Source organism: Salvelinus fontinalis, chromosome 20, assembly GCF_029448725.1.
Source record: "Salvelinus fontinalis isolate EN_2023a chromosome 20, ASM2944872v1, whole genome shotgun sequence".
In the NCBI taxonomy this organism is placed as follows: domain Eukaryota; kingdom Metazoa; phylum Chordata; class Actinopteri; order Salmoniformes; family Salmonidae; genus Salvelinus; species Salvelinus fontinalis.
Window position 1 is genome coordinate 16,450,065 of NC_074684.1, and position 18,985 is coordinate 16,469,049.

Here is an 18,985-nt window from a genome sequence, read left to right on the forward strand (position 1 = left end):
GAGGCCATCTCCATTTGAAGTAGTCAATTTTGTTCTACTTTTATGGGTTGGCAAACAAACTGCCACCTGTAGTGTTGCTTGAACAGGTATAAAGACAAGGTTGGTGATTTACTGCCACCTGCATTTATTGAATGTTTGCTCAAGAGTACAATTCATTGGCTGATCACTCCTCGTGTGATCCTTCCTTAAACCATAGGAAGTCCCACCCAGTTGACTACCTCAAAATTGTGAAAGTCCTCAATGGCTCTACCCATGCAAAAAATTGGCTTTTGGGCACTAGCATCCTCTTTCTATCTCTATGGTTAGTATCATTAGCCAGAGGAACAACAGTACTGCATATAGCAGTTAACAATAAAACTTGACATTTGAAAAAGCCCAACCCTCAGCCTTAGAAGGAACTGAAATGAGTAGCCTGTCATCCAAAGGCAGCGTCTGACTGGTGTACACAGTAATCATGACTCAAATGTGTGTTTCTGGTGTGTATTAGGTTTCAAAACTAATGAAGGACTTGGTATCTTGCTTTTTTCTTTTGGATTTTGTCTTGACTGACCATTCCAGTAGCATCAAAGTGGAGGAAATGTATTTACTCTGAGCTGAGAAAACACTTATACTCTACAGGCAGCAGCACAAGGAAAGGAAAACATTTTCTTCAGTGAAGAATGAGCGAAAGTTTCAAGGAAGTAAGTGCTGTTCATATGTATGCTAAAGGGTTTAACTGTCGGAGGGTTATAGGCTTTTCTTTATAATTACTTTTTCAGTATCTCTCAATTCAGAGCTACTTTTATGATTGCTACCTGTATGGATCATGCTAATAGTGCCTTAAAGCTAGAATCTGCAGTTGCTACATTCATTTTTGGATTTATAGATGTATGATATATACTCATTGAATATAACGTATACATGCCTCATGACCTTAGTTGAACTGTCGTACACTATCAGAATCAAAAATGTAAGCTTGTTAATGTAAACAAACACTGTATAGCCTCAAAACATGGTTAAAACTATCATATCGATATTATGGGTGCATCCATAGCGCTATGTATTTGAGTGGTTGCATTTTTCTATTCCCTTTCCTCAGCTTTTTACCAAAACCGATGTGGGGTATCCACTTTACTATTGTTTCAACTGCAGATTCTAGCTTTAAAACTATTCCTTGACTAATAGATGGTGCCATTGGAAATTGCTAACCATAAGCTAATGTAGTACGCACACAGACACCATTATCAAGCACAACCACAGACCTTATATGAATTGTTTATGCAGAACTGGGGTATTTGAGAAGATATGGAGTAATTCAGTGTGTGTCTCAGGGCCCTGACATTCAGGGGACACAGTTCAGGGGTCCCTCTCTGTCCCAGCAGAGGAGGGTCATCCATTTCTCCAGCGGTGAGACTCTGGAGGAAGATAATAGTGAGGAAGAGGAGGATACATCACATGAGCAGGTGTTTAGGGAGCCTGAAGACATGGTATGGAAGTATTCAAACAGATAAGATTTAGATTCTTAGTAGAAATACTTTTTTGTCCATTAGTAGTCAAAATGTAGCACTAACCTGTGTGTTTTAGCTTAAACTCCCGTGGAAAGCATATACTTGGTCTCTGGGCAGGAAGTCATTGCGCAGTAAGTTGCATTCCATTCCAGTGTGCTCTTGAAACATTCAAATTCAGCAAGGCAGTGTACTCCATATAATTCAGTCATTGTATAGAAATAATGCTTTACCACTGTATGTCCATTAAATACATTTTTGAAAAGGTCTTACATAAAGTATTTTTGTCTTTAGCTTGTGATTTTCTTGGGGAAAAACTGGCTGGTCTACTTGGCCTTAACACTGCCAAATACCAGTATGCTGTAGACGAATATCAACGCTCCATTAAGGTAAGGTAGTTGTACACATAACACATCACATAGTCTTTCTTGACCACATAGGGCCAGGCATGAGTTTTTCCTGACAATGTGAGCTGACCAGGTACAACCTGGTGATAGGCATTAGGCCCCACAGTTGTTCCTGTTCTGGTCAAGTGGTCAGGAAAAGCTCCTAGACCTGCATATAAAGCCTGCACTACATATTCAGAAATGTAGGCCACATATGAATGTTTCCATTCATCAGTCTGATGTCTGAGTTTCTAAACCTAATTGAAACATTGATAACCCAACGGTTTGATCACTTCTAGACCACAGCCAGTGAAGAAACTGAATGCTCTTATGAGGAAGGCACAGAGAGAATTCACCTTTCTTCAAGGATGAGCAGTGAATATGGGGCCACAAGCTTCTACAGACTCCCTGATGGTTCTCAAGCCTCCCAAAACATTGAGCACAGAACTACAGGATCCCACAACAAGGGCTATCAAAATGATAATGAGCACTGAGAAAGAACTAGCTATTATGAATTTAACATATTAACATGTGTTAAGAAAGCTAATATTAATGTTGATGTGTGTATTTTTTGCTGTTCCTCTCGCTATGGTTTCTACCAAACCAGGGTTCAAATACATGCATATTTGATATTTAAAATACTTGTTTCTGTGTATTTGAGTATTGCCCAAAACCAGTACCTTTATACTCCTGAGACCCAGGAATACCTTTTTGTCCTCTCTAGTGGACATCAGTTCTTGGTCCATATCACTGAGGCCATACAAGCCGTTGTATTGAGTCCTGCTGCCGTCAAAATTAGGCAATTTTATGGAAAATTTTAAGAGTGTGTAATTATTAATTATTTTTGTGAGTTTGATATTCAAATTGTTTCTAGAAAGTGAATATCTCAGGAATAGTTAAGTGAGTTGTCAGGACTGTGTAATAATTGTTTCACATTAAATAAGGGCTAAATAAGAGCTTATCAAGAAATGTCCTCTGTAATGGACCACCCGGATGCCGCAACTATGTTTTCACCTACTGTACCCATTGACTGCAATGTCCATTTTTTTCATATTTACGTCCTAATGACCACTACAGGGAACAATTTTGCACTTACAATAAAAGATAAATAACAATATTATTTTCTTGGTAACATGTTTTTTTTCTCACCCTAAACATATGTTATGTAAAATATATATGTATTGGTCAAGAATATGAATGCAACATGTAAAGTGTTGGTCCCATGTTTCACAAGCTGAAATAAAATTTCCCAGACATTTTCCATTTGCACAAAAAGCTTATTTCTCTCAAATTTTGTGCACAAATTTGTTTACATCCCTGTTAGTGAGCATTTAGCCTAGTGGTTAGAGCCTAGTGGTTAGAGATTTGGGCCAGTAACCTAAAGGTTGCTAAATTGAATCCCTGTGTTGACGAGGTAAAGATCTGTCGTTCTACCCCTGAACAAGGCAGTTAACCCATTTTTCCTAGGCTGTCATTGTAAATAAGAATTTGTTCTTAACTGACTTGCCTAGTTAAAAAAAAAAAAAGTCTCCTTTGCCAATATAATCCATCCACCTGACAGGTATGGCATATCAAGAAGCTGATTAAACAGCATGATCATTACACAGTTGCACCTTGTGCTGGGGATAATAAAAGGCCACTCTAAAATGTGCAGTTGTGTCACACAACACAATGCCACAGATTTCTCAAGTTGAGGGAGTGTGCAATTGGCATGCTGACTGCAGGAATGTCCACCAGAGTTGTTGCCAGATAATTGAATGTTAATTTTTCTACCATTAGTCGCCTCCAACGTCGTTTTAATTTGGCAGTATGTCCAACCGGCCTCACAACTGGAGACCACGTGTAACCACACCAGCCTAGGGCCTCCACATCTGGCTTCTTCACCTGCGGGATCGTCCGAGACCAGCCACCTGATGGAACTGGGTTTGCACAACTGAAGAATTGTCTGCACAAACTGTCAGAAACCATCTCAGGTTAGTTCATCTGGGTCGTCCTCACCAGGGTCTTGACCTGACTGCAGTTCAGCGTCGCAATCGACTTCTGCGGGCAAATGCTCACCTTCGATGGCTACTGGCACGCTAGAGAAGTGTGCTCTTCACGGATCAATCCCGACTTCAACTGTACCGGGCAGATGGCAGACAGCTTGTATTTAAATTGTATTTATTTATTTAACCTTTATTTAACTAGGCAAGTCAGTTAAGAACAAATTCTTATTTACAATGACGGCCTACCAAAAGGCCTCCTGCGGGGATGGGGGTTGGGATTAAAAATAAATTAAATAAAAATATAGGACAAAACACACATCACAACAAGAGAGACAACACCACATAAAGAGAGACCTAAGACAACAACATAGCATGGCAGCATTACATGACAACACAGCATGGTCGCAACCCAACATGACGACAACCATGTATGGCGCTGTGTGGGCGAACGGTTTGCTGATGTCAACATTGTGAACAGAGTGCCCCATGGTGGCGGTGGGGTTATGGTATAGGCAGGCATAAGCTACGGACAATGAACACATTTGCATTTTATCGATGGCAATTTGAATGCACAGAGATACCGTGACGAGATTCTGAGGCCCATTGTCGTGCCATTCATCTGCCGCCATCAACTCATGTTTCAGCATGATAATGCACGGCCCTATGTCGCAAGGACCTGCACACAATTCCTGGAAGCTAAAAATTTCCCAGTTCTTCCATGGCCTGCATACTCACCAGACATGTCACCCATTGAGCATTTTTGGGATGTTCTGAGATCAAAGTGTATGACAGCGTGTTCCAGGTGTCGCCAATATCCAGCAAGTTCACACAGCCATTGAAGTGGGACAACATTCCACAGGCCACAATCAACAGCCTGATCAACTCTATGTGAAAGAGATGTGTTACGCTGCATGAGGCAAATGGTGGTCACACCAGGTACTGACTGGTTTTCTGATCCACGTCCCTACCTTTAAAAAAAAGGTTTCTGTGACCAACAGATGCATATCTGTATTCCCAGTCATGTTAAATCCATAGATTAGGGCCTAATGAATTTATTTAAATTTACTGATTTCCTTATATGACCTATAACCCAGTAACATCGTTGAAATTGTTGCATGTTGTGTTTATATTTTTGTTCAGTGTATATATATATATATAATATATCCCTTATTTTTTCTCCCAGCTGTCAGAAGGTTATTTTAGTATTTGAATGGTTGTTTGACAAAACAAACAAATAGTCTTCCAAATTGTATTTGAAAGTACTGTATTTTCAAATACTTATTTCAAATACCTGGGTTAAATTCATGGGAGTCAGAATTGGATCATTTTCAAATACTTTCCAAAATTAAACTACTTGTTTTTTCAAATAAAAGTTATATGAATAATTGTTTTGAAATGTATTGAAAAGTAATTTAAATACTTGAAATAGGTTGGTTTCTACTCTATTGCACTTTATCTGCCCATATTAATAAAATGCTGTATTTGGAAAAAAAGGACATTTTCCATGCATCCATTCAAATTGATTGCATTTCTTACAAAATGCGTTTGTACAGTATGCGAACAAATGTCAGACATGTTTTTTAGAGCAGCATAGCTAGTTGCTAGATATGACTAAATTCAGGACAGGGCCAAAAATATTCGACGAGGATGGGATTCGAACCCACGCGTGCAGAGCACAATGGATTAGCAGTCCATCGCCTTAACCACTCGGCCACCTCGTCGTTCTACCCAATGCTAAACAGTTAGCTTTATCAAACCAAGCTACATATATTGCCCCGTTACATGTTTTCACTAAATATAACGTTGCATTTCAGGATAGTTCTGATTTGTATAAATAAAATGTATACATTTTAGCTAGCTACATCTGTCTTAATCATTCCATTGTGGTAGATAGCTAACGTTAGCCAGCTATAATTTTTAAACTGGACCTATCAGCGTAAGAAAACACTTGAAACGCAGGCGCATTCTGAATTCAACAACTATCCAGTAGCAGCAGCGAATGCTTTGAAAGCCAATATGCAAATGATTGAGAGAGTAATTTAGGCTGCTCCGGATTATCGTGAGTTGTATAACATAATTTTAAACTCGTACAAGGACTCACAGAGAAAGGCAAGGGCATGGAGTTCTGTAAAATATGCAAGTGGAAATGCCTGGTAAGGACAGCTTGCTGATAGCAAAATAGCCTTAGCTAGGTAACTCGTAAGGGTGAGGACTAGATGGTATACAACTACGAAGATAATGTACTTTTCGTAGCAGGTTAGGATAATTAGGTTAAGGGTAGGACAATTGTTAGGTTTAGGGATAATTAAAATGCAGAAATTCTCCCGAAACGACATTTTCTTTTTAACATTTAGACGCTATTTGCATCACTTCCGTCCGTAGCAGTATAGCATCTAGCCACAACCGCAAGTAAACTACCCAACTTGCTAACTACTTGCTTGAACTGTGTTGTTGACCACATACACAACTTTCTCTCACCTATTAGTTAGCTAGCTGCATACATAGCCAGCTACATACCTGCCAATTATTATTTCCCTAATCAAACAACAATGTGATCCCTGCAATAAGGTAAATTATAAATAAACATATTGTAATGAAACAGCAGGGAGCAGGTCTCGAACACTCGACCTTCTAGCCCGAGGTCCGGCGCGCTATCGATTGTTCCGCAAAAGCATGCTCATGCGGCAGAATCGATTTCCGCGCTTATAAACCCAGGGTCGTTGCACTACTCCCTCCTTTCAAAGAGCGCGTCCTCGCGCTAGATTGCGACTCTAAATCTTACAGGAACGCGCTCACCGGCCAAGCACACGCGCAGTCGTGGATACAAGGTCCGATCACTTCGACCTTCTAGCCCGAGGTCCGGCGCGCTATTGACTGTGCCGCAAAAGCATGCTCGTGCGGCAGAGTCGATTTCCGCGCGTATAAACCCAGGGTCGTTACAATATGTTTACATAAGATTCAAGAAATGGCATGGTGTGTATTTCCCTCAACCTTTGATAGCTCAGATTGAGATTGCTCTATTTGTGTAAGATGCAGGTGTCCTTACCTGTCTCCCCTCTTCTTTTTGTCTGACGAGTCATTTGGTGTGTTCAGTTGATGACTGTCAGAAGAAATGGAAGAACCTGAGGGACACATTCGTCAGACTCAAGCGGGCTGAAGAGCAGAGGAAAGCCTCTGGGGAGCCGGATAGTCACAAGAAGAACTGGATGCACAGCAGGAGAATGTCCTTCCTCACCGCCTTCATCCAGGCCAAGAGCTGACATGAGACACCACACTTTACTTGGAGGATAGGGGAGAGGATGATAAGGAAATGGAGAGGAACGGGGAAAGTGCCACAGAAGGCGTGGATGATAAATCAGCCTTCATTATCCATGAGATCAAGGGGGACTAGGAAGACGATGAGGACGCTCCCTCTCCTGACACTGTATCGGGATCCAATGGGCCCAGCCAGAAGAGGAGGTGGCAGATGGATGGGATGGATGGAATGGAGGACATAGAGGACGAGATGTTCTTCTTTAGTTTGCTCCCGTATTTTAGGAAGCTCCCCCATGGAAAGAAGAGTGCTCTAAAACTGAAAATACACCAACTTTTACATGAAGCAGCATTCCAATAACCCACTGCCCTGCCACGCCCCCTCCTTTCCTCCTTGTTTTGTAAAGCATAAGCCTACATTTTGTCATGTTACCAACTATTGTTCTATACTCAGTTTGATACTATGCCTGTTGTTTATGGAAGGTCAATTGTTAACAAATAAATACTTAATATATTTGAGGGCCTGAATTGATTGCTGTGTCTGCAAGCAATTCTCCCAAATGCTCCGAATAATGAAACACTACACCCTTCCCTCTGGGCAGATGTGGAAACCATTGGCAATGGTGATGCTACCAGTTAAGCAAGGTTAACCATTAATGTAAATCATTGGCAAATCCGGGGAGGGAAGATCTCACTAGCCAGCTTTGACTCTGTTTTGCATGCTTTTTTAGAAGAATCACCAACACAAGTCAGTATTTGTTTTTAACACATAAGCAGAGCGGGGTAGTTTTCAATACTTACCAGGTGGTGGCAGTCTCACTGATTGTCATATAAAAAACGTGTTATTCCCCCCCAGCCAATGAGTGTTGTCTCCTATTTGTTTTCCCTGAGTTGTTTGGGAAGGCACTCTGAACTGGTTTTATAACATCCCACATATCAGCAGCACTGTAGATTCAAGGCCCCCAGTTACTTTTTACCAAAGCAGACATAAACTTTATCAAGGGCTAAAGGTCCTCTGGTTCACTTAGACACTTAAACCAAAGCAGAAACTCTAGTCTAGCCATATTCATCATGTCCATGCAGACACTTATCTTCTTGACAGGGCTGGTTGCGCTGTCCAGTTCATACACTGTAAGTACAGTCAATACATTTGAATTATGATTGTGAAGATGATTACTAGACATGTAAAGGTAGTGCTTAAAGGAATAGTGGAATTGAAATTATAGCATATTTATTATTTGCTAAATATTTGTTTCTCTGGGGGGACAGATTCCTCTGTCATCTCGTGTGCATGGTATGTCAACCAAATATGTTACAATAAAGTCAATTCCAAATACATCAAAATGATTCTACCTCCATGTCTTGATCTGAGCCATGCTTTTTATGTGCAGAGGTATACGGAAACGGTGAAGATGATAACCCCTTACTTAACTTGGGTGAGTTTGAGGAACTTAACCGGATATTTCTATGTGGTCATTTTGATTAAACATTTCATGTTTGATGTTCATGACATGAATAGTGATCAAATGTTGAATTCATTGTTTTCAAATTATATTTGGCCTGACAGGAGCAGAAGAAGACTTGGTCGAAGGGGATATGCTCATTCTGGTAAGAACAAATGGCGTTATTTTGCTATATGTTATCAGATTGCTGTTATTGCTTAAAAAAACTGATTGTCCTTTGATAATCCTTATAATGTCTTCCCTGAGTCCAAAAAGTTTCAGTCCAATTAGTACATGACTCTTTTTCTTCCTTTTAACAGCCAGGACGCAATGCCTTGATTGACACTAAATACAGGTGGAAGTTTCCCATACCCTACATTCTGTCAGATGACTTGGGTAAGTGCAAGTTGAATTTGATATAGAGCCCAACTAAAATGACTTGAATTCATTTATTTACATGCAACAGAGCATAAAAGGCATATTATCAATTTATTACACTGTAAGCCACTTGTAATGTCTTAGTTTTGTTCTTCCTTGTCTTTCAGATTTGAATGCCAAAGGTTGTGTCCATCAGGCGTTTGAAATGTATCGTCTGAAATCTTGCATAGACTTCAAGCCCTACGAAGGCGAGAAGACATACATCAAGTTTGAAAAGAGAGGCGGGTATGAGCTGACAGTGTACATATTGTACAACAGCCATTGCTTTTACACAGAACACTCTATAGCTTTCATGTATGCATTCACCAGGACAGACTAAATGAACAAATCTCAGTCAATTTGTTACGCAAAACAATTGCCTTCTTGCATAACTGCTGCAACGTTTTAACATTCGTCTTTAAACATGTCTGCCCTCACACATCCATATAACTTAACGTTGAACTGTGTTTGCCAGGTGTTTCTCCAGCGTTGGGGACCAGCAGAATGGACAGATCCTGTCCCTGGGCGATGGCTGTGACCACAAGGCTGTGATCGAACACGAGCTCCTCCACGCTCTGGGCTTCTACCATGAGCAGTCTCGCCAGGACAGAGACGACTATGTCAAGATCTGGCTGGACCAGGTCACTCCAGGTCAGTATCAGTCAGCCCTCTGGTTGATGAGAGACAGCAAGGGTAGTGGATCTTGGCCACAAAGGGCCAAGTGGAGGGTTTTGTTACGGCCTAGCACTAACACTATTCAGCCTAGCACTATTCACAACATGTGACTGTCTAGATGCAATACCATTATTAGTTAAGTGGGAATATTTTAGTATGACATGTTTTTTATCCTTTCTTGCAGGGCTGGAACATAATTTCAACAAATACGATGATTCCTTCATCACTGACCAGAACACTCCTTACGATTATGAGTCTGTCATGCACTACCGGCCATACTCCTTTAACGTGGACCCCAACATTCCCACAATCACCACCAACATCCCAGAATTCAACAACATCATTGGCCAGTACCTGGACTTCAGCAAACTGGACATGCTGAGGTTGAACAGGATGTATAACTGCTGTAAGTGTTGTGAGACATATGACAGAGAGTATTACCTACACTGCTGTGTGGCAGCAGTGTAGGAAAATGCAAACTACTCGTTTTAAGAACAAGCTGATCACCTCTCTGTTTTTGTCAAGTTGAAATGTTCTAGTGTTAGATGAGATGATCAAATTATAGTTGCTTTATTGTGATCCACGTGTCAACTGAGATATGCCCCTCCTCCATTGCCAGCCTCCCCTCTCACTCTCCTGGACCAGTGTTCCTTTGAGTACAACAACATCTGTGGGATGATTCAGAGCCCCACTGATGATGCAGATTGGGTCCACACCAAGAGCAGCACTGGGAACGAGGATCACACTCTCATTGGCCAATGCAGAGGTCAGTTCAACAATACATCACCTCAGATCAACCACTTCTAGGAGTAGAGTACCATACCCCCAATCCTAACCATTAGAGTGAAGGGCTCTAACATACTGCATGTGTGATATCTTTGTGGTCTTTTAGATGCAGGTTACTACATGCACTTCAACACTAAGACCGGGAAGCAGGACGAGTCAGCTCTGTTAGAGTCTCGCATCCTGTACCCCAAGAGACACCTGCAGTGTCTGCAGTTTTTCTACAAGATGACAGGCGGACCAAAGGACAGACTTGTGATTTGGGTGAAGATGGACGATGGGACTGGGACAGTTCGCAAACTGAAGAAAATCCACACCATCTGGGGTATTCATTTTCATATATACAATCACTGATATATGTATTGTTTATCCTCTTTGGTTGAAACTTTGTTACTGCATGATTTCATTTCGATTTGTAAACTAGGAGATGCCGACCACACATGGAGGATTGTCCACGTCTCCATGGAGATCGAAGAGAAGTTCCGCTATGCTTTCCAAGGTGTCCGAGGAGATCCATCTACAACCAGTGGAGGAATCTTCATTGACGACATCAGCCTGACTGAGACTCGCTGTCCCAACGCTGTCTGGCAGATCAAGAACTTCACCGGAATCCTCAACACTGCAAACAATACCACCGTCATGGACAGTCCAGTCTTCTACAGCCCAGAGGGCTATCGTTATGGTGTACGTGTGCGTCCCATCTCTGACTACAGTGACCACACTGGTGGCTACACTGGGATGTACTTCCACCTGGCCAGCGGGGAGAATGACGTGGTCATGCAGTGGCCGGCCCTGAATAGGCAGGCTAAAATCGTGGTCATGGACCAGGATCCTGACATTCAATTGAGGATGTCGTCTGCTCGCAGTCTGACTACAGACCTGATTAAGAGTACGTCATTATTAGTTTGTTATATCTCGCCCATAATCTGGTCATATTACGACGGCAATGAAACAGCTATAATGTGATTTAATAGTCTAATGATATACAGTATGTTTCTGTGTTCTCCAGCTCCAGATGGGAAGCTGTGGTGGGACAATCCAACCAATGTGGGGATCTACGATCCAGGGTGTGGGTGCTACAGGGGAGAGTCGCGGGGATGGCGCAACATGATCAAGCATTTCGACTTGCGACGACGGAACTACCTGAAAAACGATGACCTCATCATCTTTATCGACTTTGAAGGTAAGCATTTGTTCTTAACTGACTTTCCAAGTTAAGTAAAGGTTACAAAAAAATATAGGAGCTTGTTAGATTTTGAGGTCAGCTGATTGAATGGCCACGCTGCTTTTAATGTCTCTATAGACATAACATCTCTGATAAAAACAGAGGTTCCCATCAACCCAAAGGAGTGAGGACATATTTTACTGCCACCGAGGGGAGGTAAGCTGGTTATTTTACATTTTTTCAAATTTATTTTCTTTTTGTGCTGGGGATTTTGTGAGATATTTCCGAGAGTCACTTTTTAAAGTAGACTGACATTTGTATTTTCATTAATATTGTTCCAATTCAGTTTTTCGTGTCTTTGTATTTGATATTTTGGCAGAACCGGCAGTCCTGAGGATTTGGACAGACTCAAGAAGAGTACAGAAAATAACAGCACAATCTATGTAAACTAATGTTGTGAGTAAATATAAATTATTTTGTAGGAAATTTGATTGGTTTGAAAACTTTATAAAATGACTAAAAACTCTTGAAATGTTATTTGTTTTTACTGTTCAAATATTCTTATTCACAAATTCTTTCATTAAAGTTTGAGTCTTCAAATAAATGCTTCATTATGTTTTTTCTGTTGGACAGGATTTTTTGTTATGAAATAAAATCAATATCACGTAACACTTCGTAGATATGATCACAGTAAAATATACTTTTTAAAGTCATATACGTATGAGGATCATGGCTCCTTTATATGTCACTTAAATGACAGGGGATTATTATGATTCACTTTTAGTATCTCAAAATGTCCATTTTGTAATACATTTTATCTCACACACTTCAATCATCATATACATCATCTAAAATATGTTTGCATTTGTTACCATAGCGTGTTATATTACCCATAGAAATATATACTGAACAAAAATATAAACGCAACATGTAATGTGTTGGTCCCATGTTTCATGAGCTGAAATAAAATATTCCAGAAATTTTCCATAAGCACAAAAAGCTTATTTCTATAATATATTGTGCACAAATGTGTTTACATCACTGTTAGTGAGCATTTCTCCTTTGCCAAGATAAACCATCCACCTGACAGGTGTGGCATATCAAGAAGCTGATTAAACAGCATGATCATTACACAGTTGCACCTTGTGCTGGGGATAATAAAAGGGCACTCTAAAATGTGCAGTTTTGTCACACAACACAATGCCACAAATGTCTCAAGTTTTGAGGGAGAGTGCAATTGGCATGCTGACTGCAGGAATGTCCACCAGAGCTGTTACCAGATAATACAATTTTAATTTCTCTACAATAAGCCACCTCCAACGTTGTTTAAGAGAATTTTGCAGTATGTCTAACCGGCCACACAACCGCATATTAAGTATAACCCTGCCAGCCCAGGACCTTCACATCCGGCTTCTTCACCTGCGGGATATTTTGAGACCAGCCACTGAGACCAAACTGTGGGTTTGCACAAGCGAAGAATTTCTGCACAAGCTGTCAGAAACCATCTCTTGAGTCCCTGTTTCAACTGTACCGAGCAGATGGCAGACAGCATGTATGGTGTCGTGTGTGCAAGCAGTTTGCTGATGTCAACGTTGTTAACAGCGTGCCCCATGGTGGTGGTCAGGTTATGGTATGATCAGGCGTAAGCAATGGACAATGAACACAACTGCATTTTATCGATTGCAATTTGAATGTACAGAGATACCATGACAAGATCCTGAGGCCCATTGTCGTTGCATTCACCTGCCGCCATCACCTCATGTTTCAGCATGATAATGCACAGCCCCATGTCCCAAGGATCTGTAGCATATTCCTGGAAGCTGAAAATGTCCCAGTTCTTCCATGGCCTGCATACTCCCCAGACATGTCACCCATTGCGCATGTTTGGGCTGCTCTAGGTCGACGAATACGACAATGTGTTCCAGTTCCAGCCAATATACAGCAAGTTCACACAGCCATTGAAAAGGAGTGGGACAACATTCCACAGGCCACGATCAACAGCCTGATCAACTCTATGCGAAGGAGCTGTGTCACGCTGCATGAGGCAAATGGTGGTCACACCAGATACTGACTGGTTTTCTGATCCACGTCCCTACCTTTTTTAAGGTATCTGTGACCAACAATTTATTTCAATTGATTGATTTCCTTAAATTAACTGTAAAATCTTTGAAATTGTTGCATGTTGGGTTTATATTTTGGTTCAGTGTAATTACTATGTTGTTACCAATGGACGCTAGCAGAACTCAAAACCCCACTATTGCACTCTTGAACACACTTATCAACACTTATCACTTTCATGGCCATATCTGATTATTAGCCAAAACTTTCCACTGAACCTGACAAGACAGTTTCCACACAACAATAAAGTATTGGTGTTATATTGAAGCTTTAAATATGTAACATGATCACCTGTGGGTCAAAGTTTCCCTTCCAGCTTGATGTATTAAGAGTATTTAAAGGGCTTTAATTAGTGCTGTGGTATCAGGTCTGTGGTCAACCTCTCCAAAATGTCACTACTGGGGGTCTTGTGCTGTCTGGGACTGCTGCTGTCTCCGTCCTCTGCATTCACGGTAAGATCTCTCTCTCTATCTAATACATTTGCCATGAATGCGTGATTTTGAAAACAACATTCTCATCTCACTTCACAGATTAGGCGGATGTCAAAGGAGAAATGTGAGAAAGATTTTTTATTTAACCTATAATTAATCAAATCGTATGGTATGTATACATTTGTAATGTATCCCATCCTTATGGTGCTTATGTCACATTGGTGAGTTATTTTACATAACAAGACATATTTGTAGTTCAAGACATGTCTAAAAAAAGTGTTCAAATGGGTTTATAGCAAAATTAAAATACATTCATCGTCTAACGTTGTGGATCTTATTGTAGCCTTTGCCATTGATGCTGATGAGGTGATACGGCGAGACATCCCCTTCGTCAACTCAGGTAACTTTCTTTGTGCGTACTGGTATACAGTGTATGTATTTGATATTATATTTTGTGGTGTTTTAAAACTATCTTCCATGTCTATTATCTTTGATTTTCCATAGGATTGAAGACCCCTGTTGTCGAGGGCGACATTGCATTGAATGTAAGTTAATACTGTGCTAAACCTTTCATTGTATGTTCGGTGTTTCCACTTAGAAGAAAAAATAGGGCTTTCAATAAAAAAAATAAGTGTGATAAATATCCCGCACTCTATAAATGAAACTTTGACCTTTTAACGATCTAGATTTTGATGGATGTGATTTCAATAAAGACAACGATAGTACGTCCGGTGCAATCAATAATTAAGTGTTGTAATAAAAGTTATATCACTCTATCAGCCTGGGCGCAATGCCCTTGTGGATCCAGCCTTCAGGTGGAAATTCCCCATCCCTTACATACTGGCTGACAGCCTTGGTAAAAATGTGCACCATCTCTCATCCTAATAACATGAAATACACTGGTGATAAACCATGATTAAAGAAGACTAAACTATGGGTATTGCTACCAATGCCATTATAATCAATACACATACAAATTATAATATCACAAGTCCGTTAATCCCTTGTTTGTATTTCAGACCTGAATGCCAAGGGGGTCATTTTCCAGGCCTTTGAGATGTACCGGCTGAAATCCTGTGTGGATTTCAAACCCTATGAAGGAGAGAAGAGCTTTATCAAATTTGAAAAGCTAGATGGGTATAGTTTGTTTTTCTGATATACGAGTCTACTCCTCCACCCGATTCTGCTAATGATCACAGTCTTAACAGCCTTAGTTGAATCTTGTGTATTACTGCTTGGCTGGAACAAAGGTCTGCACCCACACTGGCACTATGTGGATAAGATTGGTCTCTGGTGTTCCGTGATGCTGTGGCATCACGGAATTGTTGCAGGTGCTGGTCTATGGTCGGCGACCTACAGACAGGGCAACAGCTGTCATTGGGCCCATCCTGTGACTACAAAGGCACCATAATGCATGAGCTCCTCCACGCCCTGGGCTTTTACCACGAACAGTCTCGCACCGACCGAGATGACTATGTGGACATCTGGTGGGACCAGGTCCTGCCTGGTAAGTTTCAAGAGCTGAACATCCAAAACATTTTCGCATGGCAAGCCTTATTTTAAAACTTACCACAACCTTTGTATGTACATTCTACAGGTATGGACCACAATTTTGATAAATACGCTGATAATTTCATCACCGACCAGAACACGCCATACGACTACGAGTCTATCATGCATTACGGTCCATATTCCTTTAACAAAGACCCACGGTACCCAACCATCACAGCCAAGGACCCAGAGATGACCAAAGTGCTGGGCCAGTACAATGACTTCAGCAGCCTGGATCTACTGAGGCTCAACAGGATGTATAACTGCTGTGAGTTTTTCCTGATCAGGTCACATGATCAGGAGGACCATCACGTTTTTCCTAATCACTTGATTTGACCAGAAAAACTGCTGATGTTGTGTTTAACTTATGTTGTGTTTAACTGATTAAGTTTGCTTAGTGTGCTTGTGTATGATGTCTGTCCTGTAGCCTCCTCTCTGACGTTGTTGGACCAGTGTGCCTTTGAGACCGTCAACACCTGTGGGATGATCCAGAACCGTAACGATGATGGTGACTGGGTACGCATCATGAGCCAGCCAGGGTCTCATGACCACACTCTCATTGGCCAGTGCAAAGGTAGGGTTAACATACAGTATTACTAGGGTCAGGATCCCTGACATTGTCCGGAAAAAAACTCCTGCCCCTACACATCGCAAGGGTGGACACAGGTCTATCAACCATTCTGAATGGCATTCATGACTATTTTACCATAACACATCTATGATAACATCTTGTTTGTGATCTGTGTAGACGCAGGGTTCTTCATGAACTTTTACACCGACACCGGCCGGGCAGGCGACTCAGCCTTTCTGGAATCCAGGGTCCTGCACCCCAAGAGGAATCTGCAGTGTTTGCAGTTCTTCTACAAGATGACAGGAAGCTCCAAGGACAAGCTGGTGGTCTGGACCAGGAAGGAGGATGCTAAGGGCAAAGTCTTATCCCCTACTGCAGCTGGGAATTTCATAGGTAGGCTTGAGAATACTGGTGAAGAGCCATGCTCAATAATCTGATAAACCACGGCTGTGCTATGCGTTGTAGCATCATAATATAGCTTCAACAGGTACTGTTTGAAAATGTTCAACCTTAAAAATGATCATTACCCTGCATCTGTTTTCACAGGTGATGACGACCACTCCTGGAAGATTGCCCACGTTCCTTTGACGATGGACTCCAAGTTCCGCTATGCCTTCCAGGGGATCAGGGGCGACCCAGCCAACTCCTTGGGGGGGATCCAGGTGGATGACATCACCCTAGGTATGGTACTCTGTCTTAACATTTTAAGTAACTGTAAAACCCTTTGGTGTGTATGACAGATGCTATGTGAATGAAGTTTTTATTGTCATTATTCTTATTCTTATTAGCGGAGACACGCTGCCCCAGTGGAACATGGCGTATCAAGAACTTCAGCAAGTACATGAAGAGTTACGCCACAGGAGAGTACATCCAGAGCCCACGTTTCTACAGCCCCGAGGGCTACGCCTTCGGCATCCAGCTGCTACCCAACTCCTACTACAATGGGTACATTGGGGCCTTCTTCCACCTGAGCACCGGGGAGAACGACCAGGCCCTGGAGTGGCCGGCAGGGAACAGACAGGTCACCATCACACTGCTGGACCAGGACTCTGATGTCAGGCATCGGCAGTCCTTCTCCTACAGCTTCACTACCAGTCCCACTCATCTCATCCCAGGTATGGGGCAAGCTAATGTTGGTTCAAAGGGGCACATAACATTTTTCTCCTCACACTCAGATTATTGTGGCTATTAAAGCTTTTGGTTAAACAATCGTCATAGCATTTCCAACATTTTTATGAGTCAGCATAACAAGACATCTATACATCAATATATGTCAGGACATGGAAATCAATTCACTTCACATAATCTATATGCAGATTATCTGCTGATATATAACAATCTTTCAGACTCCAACATACTGTACTGGGATAACCCGTCCAAGATGGGGACGTACGACCCGTCCTGTGACTGTTATCATGGCTGGACCTGGGGCTGGAACGCCTACTTCTCCCACTACCACCTCAATAGTAGGAGCTACCTGAAGAATGATGACCTCATTCTCTTCGTTGAGTTTGAAGGTGCGCCTGACTTTACTTTCAAAGGGCTCTGAGATTTTTTTTGACCACTTGAAACTATGTTAAACATGTCCCCTGTTGTTTTGTATTTCCAGATCTTACTCCGCTGATCAAAAGTGAAGTTCCAATTAAGTCTCCAGTTCAGCTCCGGAGTCAGGACTGAGGCTGTCCAGAACATTTATCAGATGTAGACTTTATGCATTTTTAAATGTCAATGTTCACTTTTCTTTTTATTTCAATTATTTACAGAAAGGCAGTGGAAGTGAACATTGGCAGGCCTATACAAGTACATTTGTCAGTTGTAATGTTAAACACCACATGTAAACACGACACCACATTGTTTTCTCTCATCCTATTTTGATTTAAAGGCACATTTCTATACTTTCATTTCTGTCATCCTGACAAAAAAATCTAAATACAAATGTTGCATATATGGTAGGGCTGCAACAAATTTTCAAGAACAAGAAATAAATAGGTAATTAATAATTATAGAAAATAGCCAGCATTTTTTCATTATCTACATTGTTTGTATAAAATTACATATGATTTATTAGTATAATATAAATAATTTTGAATCAAATTTCAAGATTAGTATTAATGACATACTATAAATAATAATATAATAATATATACAGACTGTCAGCTTTAATCTGAATGAATCGTGAATAATGATAAGTGAGAAAGTTACATACGCACAAATATCATACCCCCAAAAAATGCTAACCTCCCCTGTTATTGTAATGGTGAGAGGTTAGCATTTTTTGGGGTTATGATATTTGTGCATCTGTAACTTTCTCGCTCATCATTATTCACGATTCATTCAGAATTATCCGTAATCATGGTAGCATCCACATTAATCTAGAAGTGTTTAGAAACATATTCTATTCTTATTTACAAAAAAATGAACAAAAAAATGGCACATTACATTATTTACCATTCCTTTCTTTTGGGCACAAAATAATCTGAAACACAACCAAAACAAACAGCAAATGCATCCAACAAATGTGTATAGTCACAAGCTTGATGTAGTCGTTACGTGCTAAGAATATGGGACCAAATACATCGTTTTTTACTACTTTAATACACATAAGTGAATTTGTCCTAATGCTTTTGGTAGCCTAAAATGGGGGGACTATGTACAAATTGTGCTGTATCTCTTAACGGTTTATCCGATATGGATGGAAATACCCTCAAATTAAAGCTAACGGTCT

General features: G+C 40.9%; 3 protein-coding genes, 1 non-coding gene and 1 pseudogene across 5 annotated transcripts; 4 read left to right on the top strand and 1 right to left on the bottom strand.

Annotated features, from left to right (window-relative positions):
• The first annotated feature begins 80 nt into the window (after window positions 1-80).
• LOC129817408 (protein FAM177A1-like) lies at window positions 81-2,990 on the top strand. Of its 2 annotated transcripts, none has more exons than XM_055872605.1 (5): window positions 81-680; window positions 1,362-1,466; window positions 1,564-1,618; window positions 1,779-1,873; window positions 2,170-2,990. In XM_055872605.1, the coding sequence occupies exons 1-5, from the start codon at window positions 660-662 to the stop codon at window positions 2,362-2,364; spliced, it is 471 nt and encodes a 156-aa protein (XP_055728580.1). In that variant the 5' UTR covers window positions 81-659; the 3' UTR covers window positions 2,365-2,990. The 2 variants fall into 2 exon arrangements, with proteins under 2 accessions (XP_055728580.1, XP_055728579.1); XM_055872604.1 differs by having other exon boundaries at window positions 86-680; window positions 1,311-1,466.
• A 930-nt stretch (window positions 2,991-3,920) lies between these two features.
• LOC129817107 (uncharacterized) lies at window positions 3,921-7,624 on the top strand (annotated as a pseudogene).
• On the bottom strand, window positions 5,495-5,576 carry trnas-gcu (transfer RNA serine (anticodon GCU)). The gene has a single exon. It is a non-coding gene; the product is annotated as a tRNA-Ser (tRNA).
• Window positions 6,017-12,193, top strand: LOC129817399 (meprin A subunit alpha-like). Its single transcript, XM_055872594.1, has 14 exons — window positions 6,017-8,238; window positions 8,377-8,401; window positions 8,499-8,543; window positions 8,675-8,715; window positions 8,870-8,945; window positions 9,095-9,212; window positions 9,442-9,617; window positions 9,826-10,047; window positions 10,261-10,407; window positions 10,534-10,749; window positions 10,849-11,313; window positions 11,434-11,607; window positions 11,728-11,805; window positions 11,969-12,193. The coding sequence occupies exons 1-13, from the start codon at window positions 8,179-8,181 to the stop codon at window positions 11,775-11,777; spliced, it is 1,815 nt and encodes a 604-aa protein (XP_055728569.1). The 5' UTR covers window positions 6,017-8,178; the 3' UTR covers window positions 11,778-11,805; window positions 11,969-12,193.
• A 1,903-nt stretch (window positions 12,194-14,096) lies between these two features.
• On the top strand, window positions 14,097-18,272 carry LOC129817402 (meprin A subunit alpha-like). The gene is made up of 14 exons (XM_055872597.1): window positions 14,097-14,159; window positions 14,238-14,262; window positions 14,482-14,538; window positions 14,643-14,683; window positions 14,919-14,994; window positions 15,158-15,275; window positions 15,470-15,645; window positions 15,736-15,957; window positions 16,117-16,263; window positions 16,438-16,653; window positions 16,807-16,941; window positions 17,049-17,375; window positions 17,607-17,777; window positions 17,870-18,272. The coding sequence occupies exons 1-14, from the start codon at window positions 14,097-14,099 to the stop codon at window positions 17,935-17,937; spliced, it is 1,842 nt and encodes a 613-aa protein (XP_055728572.1). The 3' UTR covers window positions 17,938-18,272.
• Window positions 18,273-18,985: the final 713 nt, after the last annotated feature.